The 14,597-nt window shown below is 42.2% G+C and overlaps 1 protein-coding gene across 1 annotated transcript in view; it reads right to left on the bottom strand.

Annotated features, from left to right (window-relative positions):
- Tmem164 (transmembrane protein 164) overlaps nt 1-14,597 on the bottom strand; it is a 161,314-nt gene that overhangs the window by 72,561 nt on the left and 74,156 nt on the right. The window contains 1 exon segment of the mRNA XM_059249919.1: nt 642-708. Within this exon segment, the coding sequence (XP_059105902.1) occupies nt 642-708 (67 nt within the window).

Genomic DNA, 14,597 nt, shown 5'->3' with positions numbered 1-14,597 from the left:
CAATGGTTATCAATGGTTAAGCTATGATGTTCATCAAGGCGGCAAACTTAAGTCATGAAAGCATTAAGCAATATAACTCACCTTTAAAGGTAATTTTCCCCTGGACTTTCAATAAGTGTCTCATTAGTTTCTGTAGGAGTCTAGACAGTATACTATTTCCCCAGCCTTGTACCTCCTGCTTCTCCTGAAGTTGGAGGTGGAGGAGTGACCCACTCTGCCCTGGGGATTTGAGTGCATGTAGAAGAAATATGCTTGCTCAAGAGGATCCTTAGTAGAATAGACAAGTTTTGAGGCTCCCTAGCATGTTGATCTACATCATTGTGCCCCAGAAAACATCTAGAAGACTCAGCCTAAAGGTATGATTCTAGACCTCTTTCTTCCCATAGAACCTCTCCAATTTCTGGATAACATTTTGGTTTTTCTAGTTCTCATCTAAACCCTTACTGTAGCCCAAGCCTAACAAACTACTCTTGCCCCATCAAGCCTCCATTAACTCCAGACATGACTGTGTCAAACATCAATATACACAAATTCAAATCACTTGGCCATAAGGGCAAAGACTTAGGAGAAACATTGGATAGCAAAGGAGAAAGCATATACTGATTTAGATTACTGATTCATTTCTAGAAGAGACTACTTACCAGTCGGGTATTTACCACAGGAAACAGCAATGCCAAAAGAGCTCCATTCAACATGTGCATCTGTAACCTGTAGGAGAAAGAAGAGCAACAGGTCACGAGAGAGAAGAAAATGCTGGAGGTTGAGCTAAGCCATGTGGGAGAAATAGCCCTCTGCTCACCCAAAGGCAAAGTATATAAAAATCCGTATATTTTGTGTTTATTACCTGAAACACGTACTGTCTCAGAATCCCCAGACACTTCTTGAACACACTGTGGTTATAACAGTTCATAACCTACCAAGGTCTGTGTTTCCTAAACATTCAGTCAGCCCCAACCAATGACTCTAACTGCTGCAGCACTTGAAAAGTACAACAGCTAAATGCTTGTTGCTAGTATAGAGGCCTGTTTATTAGAATGCAGCTGCTTGTTTAATGAGCTATGGTCAGTCTTTCGGCCAAAGAGCTGGACAGAAAGTGCTGGTACATGCTAGGGAGCTGTCTATGAGGGTCCATACTGTCATCTAGGAGGCAAGCTTCCAGGAACACTTGTGAGGAACTATCTAGATTAAGGTTAACTTGAGAATGCCTGGGATGGACTATCAAAATTGCGTTAGCTGAGGTGGAAAGACCCACAGTGACTGTGAACAGGACCATTCCCTGGGCCTGGGATCCTAGACTGTGTAAAACAGATGGAAAACTGAGCTGCACGTATTAACTTATTGCTCTTTGCTCTTGGCTGTGGATGTAATGTGAGCAGTTCTCTCAGGTTTCTGCTGCCTTGACTTCCCGACACTGGGGGACTGTAACATGGAATTGTGAATAAAATAAGTCCTTTCTCCTTAAGTTCCTCTTGTAAGTGTGTTTAACACAGCAACAGGAAAAGCAACTAACAGGATCTGACTGTAGTGTGATACACAGTTTTCCGGCTGTCTAACCACACCTTCAGTAGCTGCTGCAGGAGGTGGGGAGGGCAAACAAGGAAACCCTCAGGCTTTCTCTGATCTATTTTATATACGAGATCCTGTTGCTTAAAGGCTAAGTAGTGCTAGGGCCTCAGCTTGGTGGAAGAGCACTTGATTAGCACACATCACAGCATCCCATCCCTCGCATTAACAGAAGAGGGGAGAGGGACAGGGGAAAAAGAAGAGGAACACCAAGTAAGGATAGTGTTTCCAGGTCTCGGTAGCAGAATTCTTAAAATGCACAGTACACATCCTTCCTGAGTCAAGAACAATTAACCCAGGAACAAGCCCTTCTTGTGAGGGCTCTGAGGGGGGATTTAAGCAGCTTTCTTCACCATTCTGGGTTCTTACTTGAGAGAGAGACAAAGAATGAGTTTGTTCCTCCTAAAGAAAAGCTGATTTGATGGGTCATGGACAACCTGAACTATGCCTCTCAGATACACAACAGTAAAAGCACTAGCTGAGTAAGACACAGCTAAGTAAGATACTGGATGGCTTCTGAGTCACTCCCCTCCCCGCACCCCCGCCCCGATACGCACACTAGTCCTAGGACAATAGATCTTAAAGAAGAACCCTACTAGGCATGTCCAACTTTAGGCCATGGGCTACATGTGCCAGGTAAACTAGAAATGTGGTAAAACAAAAAGCCATTAACGTAAAACATAATGAAGGTACTTCTGCTATTGTTTCTGTAATGCAGTTGTGTGATCTTCAAAGGAGAATTTTGTAGATGACAATATTGTGTCGTGGCATCCAAAGTTTGAACACACCTGCACCTAGACATTTGCCGCTCCTCTTCTAGCTCACAGAAGTGGCCTGTGTAGCCCAGAGGATGGCACAGAAGCCCCAGACTGCCTTTCATTCCTGCTAATCTGTTTCTTCCTGCTATTCTTTGTCACCAAGGCCTCAATGATGGTCATGATGCTCACTCAATACATTTCAGGACAGTATCAAATGAATTGCTTTGTGTGAACCTTCTCACTTAATTCTGATAGCAAACTTCTAAATAGGCACTGTGACTTTTCCAGCATTTTGATGTGGAAACAAAGTTCACTCAGAAAAGTTAGGTGACATGCTCAATGCCAGGACTCACACTCAAATCTATCTGATATCAGACTTCAAACTCCCATCATTTATCACTGCCTTATATCGGCGCCTGCCTCCCTCCCTCCCTCCCTCCCTTTCAAATATGACCTCAGATAAGGTGGAAATGTGTCTCTGTCCTTCCTTTGGTTCCAGGCATCTCTCTACCTCCTGCATCATTTGTCCTAGATTCCATATGACATTGAGGGTGGTTTTTAGGGTGAAAGACTCTCTAGACACACAGGTTATTAAGAGTAGGCAGACCAAAGCAATGCCACTTCTTTACCTCAGGCTGACTAGCAGAGTTTTCAGAAAGGCACCCAGACAACCTGTGCTCTGGAAAAGTGATTTTAGGTCTTGAGTAAAGTTGACCCTGGCCTAACATTGCCACTTAGCCCTCTTCTGTGACAGCCACAGTGTAGATTCATGTTGGGAGAGGAAAAGTCCCATCAATGATCCATGTACCACTAGAATCTGGGGCCAGGCTTTGCCACTGACCTCAATGGAAAGATGACATTTGTACAAGGCCAGTTAGGCATTTGGATATCAAAAGTTACATCTTGCCGGGTGGTAGTGGCACACGCCTTTAATCCCAGCACTTGGGAGGCAGAGGCAGGTGGATCTCTGTGAGTTCGAGGCCAGCCTGGGCTACAGAGTGAGTTCCAGGAAAGGCACAAAGCTACACAGAGAAACCCTGTCTTGAAAAAACCTAAAAAAAAAAAAAGTTACATCTTAGGGATGACAAAATGGATTCCAAGAGCCCATGGGAGGCCACTGATAAAGATAATATCAAGTAATATTATTAGGCTAGTGATAAAATTAATACGAAGACCAAAAAAATCCCATATAAAGGCAAGCCTTGTTTGAAGTTCTCAAAATTCCTTATAGAAGGAGTGGAGGTGGGTAGAGTGAATTATATTTAACACATAAAAAGGACTTGTATAAATAATTAACAAAAATATGGACCATGTGTAAATCGCTGGGCTAAGTATTCAAATATATTTAATTCAACCCTCCTAGGTCTTCGTTTTGTTTTGTTTTTGTTGTTTGTTTGTTTGTTTGTTTGTTTGTTTCTTTCAAGACAAGGTCGAACTATGTAGCTCCGGCTGTCCTGGAACTCACTCTGTAGTTCTTGCTGGCCTTGAACTCTGGCTGGCCTTGAACTCACAGAGATCCATCTACATCTTCCACCTAAGTACTGAGATTAAAAGTGTACGCCACTACACCCAGGTTACCTAGTTTTTTATTATAATGGTCATTATCTTCTTGATTTCATAACTGAGAAAACAAAAACTCCAAATAATTGACCTGCCCAAGATCCCATGGTAATAAGTCAAGTTTCAAGCCTACATTTTTGCCACTGTACTCATCTTCACACATGGAATGACTATTGCATATGTCCTGTCTAACTAGTTACTATTTGTATTATAATCAGCAAGGGCTGTGTGAGGTGTTTCTTGATGTTTTAATTGTGTGTGTGTGTGTGTGTGTGTGTGTGTGTGTGTGTGGCAGAGAGGACAGAGCGGGGAAAGATCACTTGCTTCATATATGTACAGCCCTGGGTTCTATTCCCAGTTCTCACACACACAAACACGCACACGCGCATTACCCATTACCTTTATGACTGGCATAAGTATGCCCTTTCCAGAGGATCAGTCCTAGAGACAGAAAGGCGTGGTTGTGGGCAGGTCTTTGACATGTAAACTAATAAGTCCACAGCTGTACATCCTCTGCATATACTCCTCCATTTTAGCCATCCCAGGACCCAGTGCCATGCAACTAAAATCTACCCCTACAGTCAGAGCTTATAGAAATGATTCAAACTAGGCAATCCTGAACCCTTCACCCAGCTCTGCCTTCTCTTGCCTTCCCAGAGAATCTTCAGTAACAGTGGCCTAAATGTACCCTTCTTCGTGACTGCTTCATCTTGATGTCCTTCCCATGTGGTGGCTCTACTTGGAGGACTAAATCCTTTCAAATAGAATGAACTTTGTTGTCTTCTATCTCCTCTTTAGCTACACCTGACTGGCCACGTGGCCAAAGAAAAATACAAAACAGCATTACTACTCTCACTCATACTTCCTGGATGTTTTTATGAATGTTACTTATTTTTGTTTTATGTAATGTTTTTATGAAACTTACTTATTTTTGTTTTATGTGTATGAAGGTGTGCCTGCATGCATGTGTGTACACTATGGGGGTGCCTGCTGCTCCCCAAGGCCAGAAGAGGGTATCAGATCCCCATGGAACTGGTGTGAAAGGCCATTGTGAGCTGCCCTGTGGATACTCGGAACCCAACACAGATACGCTACAAGAGCAGCAAGTGCTCTAAGCCAGCTAAGCAATCTCTCCAACCGTCTTGTAAGCAATCCCAGTTTATACTGGGCTCTTGTTAGCTCAGTTGGTTAGAACCTATGGCTCCACAGAGGAAAGACTGCAGCTCTCACTAAAATGATCTACGGATCCCAAGCAATTTTGACCAAAATCTCAGCAGTATGTTTTGTGTATGTGGATAAACTGATTTTAAAATGTACGTGGAAAGGACAGAGGGACAGGAATAACAATCTGATTTTAAAGTTACAGCCGCCAAAACAATGTGCCATTGGTCAAGAACAGAGCCAACAATCAACAAAACAGAACACTTCAGAATCAGACTACATTGATATGCTCACTATTTTGACAATAGTGTAAATAGTATTACGACAGTGGAGCATTCACATAACCTTCAAACAGGATTGCTAAACCACCACAGCAGAATTCGTTACACTGACTGTAGAGAAAGTGGAACGCTCATTCGTTGTGGACAATACAAAACTACTACTTCAGGTAAGTTGGGCAGTATATTATATTTTTTTAGCATTTTTTACCACTTAAAAGAAATTTTAAATTTAAATATATTTTGATCATATTCTTCCCCTCCCCCCAAGTTTGTCCAGTTCCTCTCCTCCTCCCTCCCTACCCAACTTCAAGTTTGTTCTCAAAATACAAACCAAAAGCCCAATACAACAACAAAACTCCCAAAACCTAGAAAACAAACTCCAACATCACCCAAAAAAGAAAAATAAAAAATATCAAACTGCAACCAAATAAAAACCACACACACACACACACACACACACACACACACACACACACCAAACAAACAAACAAACAAACAAACAAAAAACCTAAGGAGTCTATTATGTGTTGGTTAACTACTCCTGAACATGAGCTCTGCCCTGGAGTGGTTGATATTCCCTATGTCATTAATGTCCTTGGAGAACTCAAGAAACTAGATATTAAGAAAACAAATCGAATTAAAAGTAAATTTATAAAAGTGTAGAAAGCTGAAACTGCTCATTCTATGCCCCAATAATCCTGCCCCAGGGTATTTACCACCCTAAGATGGAAATTTATGTTCCCATGAAAACCCACACACTATAATGTTTATAGCACTTCCGTAATAGCCAAAATATGGATTCAGCACAAGTGCCTTTAAATGACAAAAACAAGAAAAAAAGAAACTGGCCAATGCATATTGTGGAGAACCACTCAAAGAGAAAAATCGAGTAAACAACTAGTAAAAGTAACAATTTGAATGCATCTCAAACGCAGTAAGGGTGAAAGGTGGATCTCTGTGAGTTCAAGGATAGTCTGGTCTACATATCAAGGTCCAGGACAGCCAGGACTATCCAGAGAAACCCTATTTCAAAAATTAAAATTAAAAGAGAGAGAGAGAGAGAGAGAGAGAGAGAGAGAGAGAGAGAGAGAGAGAGAGAGAGAGAATTAATAGAGGAAGAAGGAATGAGACAGAAAAGAGAAGATGATTTCAGGGGCCAGCCACTCAGCTACACAGCCAGACACGGAAAGAAGTTAAGAAAAAATATTCAAGAATAGAGAAAGATAAAAGCCCCAAGGCCGAAGATAAACTGGATAATTTAAAGTTAAGAAAAGCTGGCTAGCAACAAACCAAGCTAAGGCCGGGAATTTATAAAACGGATCTGAACACTCTGTCTGAGGCCAACCCAAGGCCCAGCTGCTGATCCTGTGAAACCCAAAAACTTGGAAGTGTTGGTGAGACTACCCTGCTCAGCTGAGATCCATCTGGGAGAGGATTCAGAATCCTACAGTTTGAAGTCTGAGGAAACAAGATCAGCTGAGGAGTTGATGAATGAGCAAAAAAAAAAAAAAAGACAAGACTCTATAAGGTCAGGTGTATTGGCACACGCCTTTAATCTCAGCACCCAGGAGACAGAGGCATAAGAATCTCTGTGAGTTTGAGGCCAGTCTGGTCTACATAGTTTCAGGACAAGCCAGGGCCATGTAGAGAGACCCTGTTAAAAAAAAAAAAAGAGGGGAAGAAAAATAAGGAAAAGAAGGCACTATGCTGCATGCACAAATGCACAAAACCATTCTCCAAAGACTATATGCAGAAAGGTTCCATTTATATGACATTCTTGAGATAAAACAGTGGTCAGTCCTGAAAACATCATTCAAAGCAACATACAGACAGAGCAGGTTGTATCCTGTTCCACAAAACACCAATGTACATAAACTACAAATAAATAAATTTTTTAAAAAAGAAAGAAAATCGGAACATAAAAAAACACACAAAGATTTTTTTTAAAAAAAGGTGATAGGTACAAGAGGAAAGTTTGGGTGGCTTTGCCTGTGGGCACAAAGACCAGTCCGCTGGTTGCAGCCAGTGGATTTCCACTACCTTATTCTGGACCCAACGGGGTCACATAATTGCAAAGGTTCCGGTACATTTCCCCCTCTTATAAAGTTGACATAAGCTTCTATCTGGAAATGCTCAACTGGTAAAAGAGGCGACTTAGATGAAAGTAATTTCCATTCTGAAATTCTACTTATCTAAATGAAAGCAATTTTCCATCTCAAATTTTAAACTTGAGGTACAGGGAAAGATGGCGAAGGGTAAAGACGAGGCTAATGCTACTATGTGTTATTAGTAACACTTAGTGAGTACTTAGTAGATGTCAGCTCCATGCTAAAAGATTTCCAGGGGTCAGCTCCTCTAACTGCTACCAGCACTTTACAAGTGAAGAAATGGAGGCTGAGGCTTTCATCTTTGCTCACCATTGAGAAGCAAGCAGCCGAAAGCACACATATAGCCCAGGTCATGAAATCCCACTGGATTACTCAAGACTCTCCAAACATCTATCTAGGCAGATAAATGCTGAATTAATAGGATACTGTTTATATCCACTTATATTAATTATACTATATTATATTATATTATGACACATTATTCATCCAAATAATAGATGTTTATATGGCCATTAGAAATAATTTTTAGATTAGTATTTAATAAGATAGATAGGGAAACAACTATAGTATATTAACTAAATATAGAAGTAATTGTAATTACTAACATTTGTTTTGTTTGCCCTTTTGTTTTTTGAGACAGGGTCTAATATAGCCCAGGCTAGCCTTTAACTTGCTATATACCCTGATCCCCTGAATTCATCTCCTAAGTGTTGGTATTACAGACATACACCACCACATCTAGTATGTTAGCTTTTAAAACATTACAAAGCACAAAAAACATTATTTCTGAGCACATACATAAGGAAAACTGGAAGAAAATTTTTTTTTATCCTACTAACAGAAATGATCTCTTATCCATGACTATCTTCTTTGTTGCTTTATGAGATGTTTCATTTTTCTGTACAATAAACACACATGACTTTTCTAAGACTGGAGCATCTCTACTTTTCCATTACTAATTGCACAGCTTTAACACACTTTGCCCAAATCTTATTAAACCATATTGTTCTTTTTTTTTTTTTTAACACACCGCTGGGCGGTGGTGGCGCACGCCTTTAATCCCAGCACTCGAGAGGCAGAGGCAGGAGGATTTCTGTGAGTTCGAGTCCCGCCTGGGCTACAGAGTGAGTTCCAGGAAAGGTACAAAGCTACACAGAGAAACCCTGTCTCGAAAAAGACAAAAAACAAAACAAACAAACAAAAAACAAAACAAACAAACAAAAAACAAAACAAACAAACAAAAAAACCCACAGATTGCAGGAGAGTCCACACTTTGCTTTCTCAAGACGGGAAAAGTTATCTGGAGTGATAGCCTTTTCTTTTTCCTGAAGATGGTGCACACCCAAACATATGTTGTAATACATAGCTATACAGAAGAAAGAAAAGGAAGGAAAAAGAAAGCGGTCCCTACTCAGTAAGATCGTCACGGGAGATTTTTAAAAGACAGAACTGAATATGCTTATGTGGGGAAGAAGATAGTTTATGTTATGGGCATGGGAGAGGAAGAGAGACCTATAATCAACTGGAACAGACCCAAAGCATTAAGGAAAGAATGTATATGGCTGTAGGCAGGGTCCAGACAATTAGGTCTTAGGAAAGCAGATACCTGAGCTCAGTACCACACCAAAGAAGAAATGGTTTCCCAGAACTACTGCCAATTTCTTAGGAGTCTTCTAGGTTTCTGGTCTCCTTCTCCCTTGAATGCATAGTGTTCTTCTGTACAGCTTTTTCTCCCTTGCCAAGACCAAGCCTTAATAAAGCTGCACAGGTCAGAGGCAATTTTCTAAACACCTTTCTTAGCAATGAGTCCAAAGCTAAGCCCCAAATCAGCCACCTCCACAGCAAGGGTGCCAAAAAGATGTCCCCTTTAAATGCTGTATCTATGGCTCTAAGCTGAGCTACGGTTCCAAATCTCAGGTTCCACAGAAGATGAGCACTGGGAAAAACATTAAGACACAACAGGTTAGGGCTGGAGTAACAGCTCAGTGGTGAAATGCTTGCCTCCTGTGCATGAGTCCCTAGACCTAGTCTTTAACACTGATGGGCGGGCAGCAAGGAAGGGGGGAGGAAGGGAGGGAAGGAGGGAGGGAGGGAGGGAGGGAGGGAGGGAGGGAGGGAGAGAGGAAAGATGGAAGAAAGGGAGAAAAGAAAAAGAAAAAAAACCCCAACCAGTTCAACCCGAGTCTCAGAGCCTCAGAGCATTCAGATATGGGAGGCTCATTGGAGAAAGCCATGCTGTTTAAAATTCAATAATTATATTATAATGCCAGAAAAAGAAACATTTAATTCAGAGAGTACAATAAAGTATAAGTGGGATCTAGAAGAGAGAGTATGACAAGGCTACAGAATTATCCTAATAGCATGTGAACCAAAGGTCAATGGGGTATCAGTCTTGCAATGCCATGATCACGTGTCAGGCTGTCCTAATTCTTGCCCTCAGCCATCCCCACATTTCCCTCACCTACCTCGGCTCACACCCGGCCTATAGTCTCTCCATCCAGCAGTGCACCTCTGCTCTCTGTGGCACAGATGAAATTTCATCTCCTCTCGTTCAAAAGTCTCCGGGGACTGAGTCAGCAGATACTCATGATCAGACAATCCCACTTGTATCACAGCTCCTCTGCTTTCCATGTGCTCATGAAGATGAGCAAGCTTTCAGAGTTTCAGAACTGGGCAGCGGCAGTCGGGGGGGCGGGGGGCGCATGCCATAGGCTTCCAGCCCTCTGCCAGTCACTTTTCTTACACAGGATTGGCGGAGGAATCTGTAGCCCTTCAAACTTCACAGCTCACACAGACTTAGGTCTTGAGCTTCCCCGACTCTTGGTGCACAGGTGGATAACCCATCACATTAAATAGTGGGTGTTCCCAATGCAAGGAAACCATCAGCTCATAACCCAAAGCTGGGAAAATCTTAGCTGCCATTCTCTTTTCCTTCCATTCCTTCAAGGTATCACAAGAGAGAAAGAGCAAGTCCTAAAAGGTCAGCTTTTCTAAGAAGTGCCTAGACCCTTGTGAGAGCTTCTAACGAGCAACCAGCTGGCCAAGGCAGCACAGTCCTGTAAGTCCCAGCAATTGGAGAGGCTGGGAGGGAGGGGTCACGAGCCCATGCATTCAAGGCCAAGCTATACACTATAGTAAGACCCAGTGATGAATGGCTGGCTGGATGAAAAGAAAGTGCAGCCAGGGCAACAAAAACCAAGCTGACAATTACATCCGCCTGTGGTTAGAGGCGTCAGAGACCAGGAAGGGGTGTAGAAGCCTCCTACCGTGTGATGACCACACCGCCTTTAGCTAGCTAGCAGACCCAACAGAGACAGAGGAACTCGGAAGCTGCTCTGCGGCTCCAGGACTTCAGTGCCCCTAGCCCTGAGATCTCAGCCTTTCTCTAATGTCACAAAGGGAGTGGAAAATCGACCTGGATCTGCTAACTGTTTTCCAGGAACAACATTAAACACACCAGAGCCCTGCCTCCGGAGCCAGCTCCTAACTCCTGGATAGATTGGAGAAGGCAGCAGGAATTTAGGCTGTTCATAGTCGTTGGTCAAACAGGGCAGCAAAGACCAGAGCTGAGAGGTAGAGAATACCCTCTGGACACCACCAAAAGAAAAGTAATAGGCTCTGAAGGGCAGTGCTATCCAGATGTAAAAGCCCAAGTCTCCAGCTAACAAGGAAGAATTTTCACCTTGAACCTACAGAACCAACAGACTCCAGTCAGGGTCTGCTCTTTTAGCTAGTGAGTCAATTGTGGATGGTCAATAACTTAACCAGAGTTTTCTAGTCTTGGAAAGGGCTGAGATCACCTATGGGCAGTCTAACTACCAATTGTACTATAATCAGGAAGAAGTGTCTAAGCATTTTTAAAAATATTTTAATTATTGGAGGGGGAGATGCATGCTTGCCATGGTGCATATTTGGAGGCCAGAGAACAACTTTTTTGGAATTGGTTCTCTCCTTCCACCTGTATGTGAGTTCAGATATTAAACCCAGGCCGTCAGACTTGTTCAGCAAGCGCCTTTACCCACTGAGACATCTCGAAGGCCCTTGTTTGCTTTTTAAGATGCCATTGATATGAAGACTTGTGACAGAACCAGAAGTGTGTCAAAGAGAAAATCCCTGTTCTGATGCTTATATCTGAAGACATGAAGACTAATTCCAACCTTAATGACCATGGGATGGTGTCACCAGAAGCAACTGCAGCTTTCCAGAATCCCTCATCACGGTATTCATTCCAAGTAGGCAAGAAATCACATCCTGCCATCTAACTAACAAGGCTACAGTTCTGTTGTACAGACCAAACCTCATTCCTCCTCAGCTATGGACTCTGTATGCTAGATCTAAGTCTCCTAAAGTTAGGGGTATGGCCCTGCTCTTCCTTTGGTGTTGTGATTAAATATCTATTGGGAATTCCCAATATTAACTGCGTTTACTTCTACAATTCAGCATTAAGAATAGTGACACTGTACAATTGTTATCCCCAGCGGTCCCTACAAGTTTTGCATCTGATCCTGCTGCTTACATGACTAACACTTTAGTGGACCATAGCCATATTCATTCCTTTGCATATTTCTAGGCTCCTTCCTCACTATGAAAAGAACATTGTTTAAGGCCAGAGATTATGTTGTTCCACATCATGAGGCCCTAAGGTCTAAAATGTTGCTATGTAGCCCTTTATTTTATATATTAAAAAGTCACCTCAAGCTGGGGAGTGGTAGTGCACACCTTGAATCCCAGCATTCGGGAGGCAGAGCCAAGTGGATCTCTGTGAGTTCTAGGCCAGCCTGGTCTACAAAGCGAGTTCTAGGAAAGGCTCCAAAGCTACACAGAGAAACCCTGTCTCGAAAAAAAAAACCAAAAAAAAGTCACCCCAAACCAAAATATACCCTAGGTTTCTACTTTAAAATCTGTGGCTAAAAACCCCTAATCCAGCCTCTCTCAACTTTCCAATCAAATAACTATAAGGTACCAAAAAAGATCAAATTCCCCCAATCAGTGAAAACCTTAAATGATGGTCAGACAGACTGACAGCCAGAATCTGCAAGAAATCTTGGTCAGTAATATGGGTAGTGCTAAAGTGAGGGGAAAACTCTGTGGCCAAGCCATGCAGCAGCTTCTAAAAACCTGAAAAGAAGACAGGAAGATCCTAAATCCTGCTATGATCAGCCTCATGGCTGGCAATCAGGGAATCAGACAGCTGCTCTTCCATGGCATGCCAACTGCTTGCAGGTAATATTAGTAATTCCTGGAACCCATCTATACCTATGTGACCCTTCTCCCTTTCCTTAGAAGAGGTCACATACAACGGCAGGAAGCACCACCTCCTTTGGGCTGCATAGCCCAAGGTCATGGGCAGCACAAATACCACTACATTAGGCTCTAATCAGTTCTCCAAAGTCAAAACAGTAGAATATGATCTGATTGGTGCTAGCGAACTGCATGTTGAGGAGGGGAAGCTTCACAAGGAAACCTCCGGGAGTTATACATGTGGGAGACTATGGCTTTTTACATCCTTTATTTGTTCAGAGTATCTGAGAGCTTAGTAGTTGGGACAGACAATCTGAATAGTTACTAGACTGTGAGAAACGTACTAAAAAGCTGTGTGCATTAACCTGCCAGCAAAGAATGGAGCTGAGAAGTGGTTCTAACCAATACCATAGAGAATATAAAAATATTTAAAGGCAGTATACACAATCTGTCTTTGACAAATAACAGATCCTCCTTTGAATATGCATAGACATACAAAAAGCCAGCGCAGTTCCTATGAAAATGTCTGGCAGCACATGGAGAAACGCATATCATTCTGGAGACTTGGAGAAGCACAAACATCCAAATTTAGTGTAAGAACCAGAAAGGATTTTAGAAAAACCTGAGAACATCCTGAATAGTATGCAAGAAAACCTGGACTCTAGGAAGCCACCAGAATAAGGCACACTGGGAAGGAAAATCAACAAGCTGAGGCAAAAAGAGAACTCTGCAGAGTAAGGAAGAATGACAAAGTTAAATTTCATAGCAAGGGTGACAGAGAGCAAAATCAATCAAACTCGTGGGAAGGAAGCCAAACATGAGTCTCTTGTAAACACACAGAGGAAAAGAGGAGATTACATTAGCAGTCCTTCAAAAGCTGCAATTAGGAATTCTACCGCCGGGCGGTGGTGGTGCATGTCTTTAATCCCAGCACTCAGGAGGCAGAGACAGGCAGATCTCTGTGAGGTCAAGGCCAGCCTGGGCTACAGAGCTAGTTCTAGGATAGCCAGGGCTACACAGAGAAACTTAGTTTTGAAAAACCAAAAAAAAAGAATCATGTAGAATCATTGTTTTATCCTGGCTGAGGAGATTCAACGTTGTGATGAAGTCAGTGAAATCATAGGATTAAAGTAAGTGCAGTCAAAATCCTGGCAGGATTTGGAACAGAACCTGAGAAAAACATTTAAAGTTCACCTGAAACCATAACACTGATTGAGAGTAGCTGAGAAAAAGAACTGTGGGTGGCAGAGTAGACTGAGGGGGTAAGAGAAATCTGGTCTACCTGCCTGATGTTCCAAACCCAAGGCTTTGAAGCTGGGGCCTAATCTGTCCCTTTGCCCACCCAATGAAGGGCATGATACTCTGTGCCACTCTTTTAACTTCTTGTGGGTTTAGAAAGCTAGCTCATCAGTGAAGAGCACTGGCTGCTCTTGTGGAGAATCTGGGTTCACCCACATGGTGGCTCACAACTGTCTAACTATGGATCCAGGGGACCTGACACCCTCTTCTGGCTTCCATGAGCACCAGGCACACATGTGCTGCACATACATAAAGGCAAAATTCCATACACATAAGATAAAATAAGAAAAAGAATTTTTTTTTACAAAAAAGAATATGAAGCTGGGTTAAAACCCAAGAGAGATGAATAGAATAGTAAAACACACGCCTGAGCTAACTGCTAGCACATACAAGAAGTTACTTGTTAAAGTATGGTAATGACCTTAGAGAATCCTTTGCTGGGTGATGGCATATACCTATAATCCTGGAAAGTATAGTCAGAAAAACCAGGAATTAAGTCCAGCCTCTGCTATATGAACAATAAATACAGAAATAAGAAAACTACTTAGGGAAAAATATAAGCTATAGCCCTACTTCACCCTATTCATAGAACGGGTTTTAAATGGCCACATGAAATACTTTTTAAT

Source organism: Peromyscus eremicus, chromosome X, assembly GCF_949786415.1.
Source record: "Peromyscus eremicus chromosome X, PerEre_H2_v1, whole genome shotgun sequence".
In the NCBI taxonomy this organism is placed as follows: domain Eukaryota; kingdom Metazoa; phylum Chordata; class Mammalia; order Rodentia; family Cricetidae; genus Peromyscus; species Peromyscus eremicus.
The sequence above is the reverse complement of the archived record's forward strand: the minus strand, read 5'-3'. Positions and strand labels throughout refer to the sequence as shown.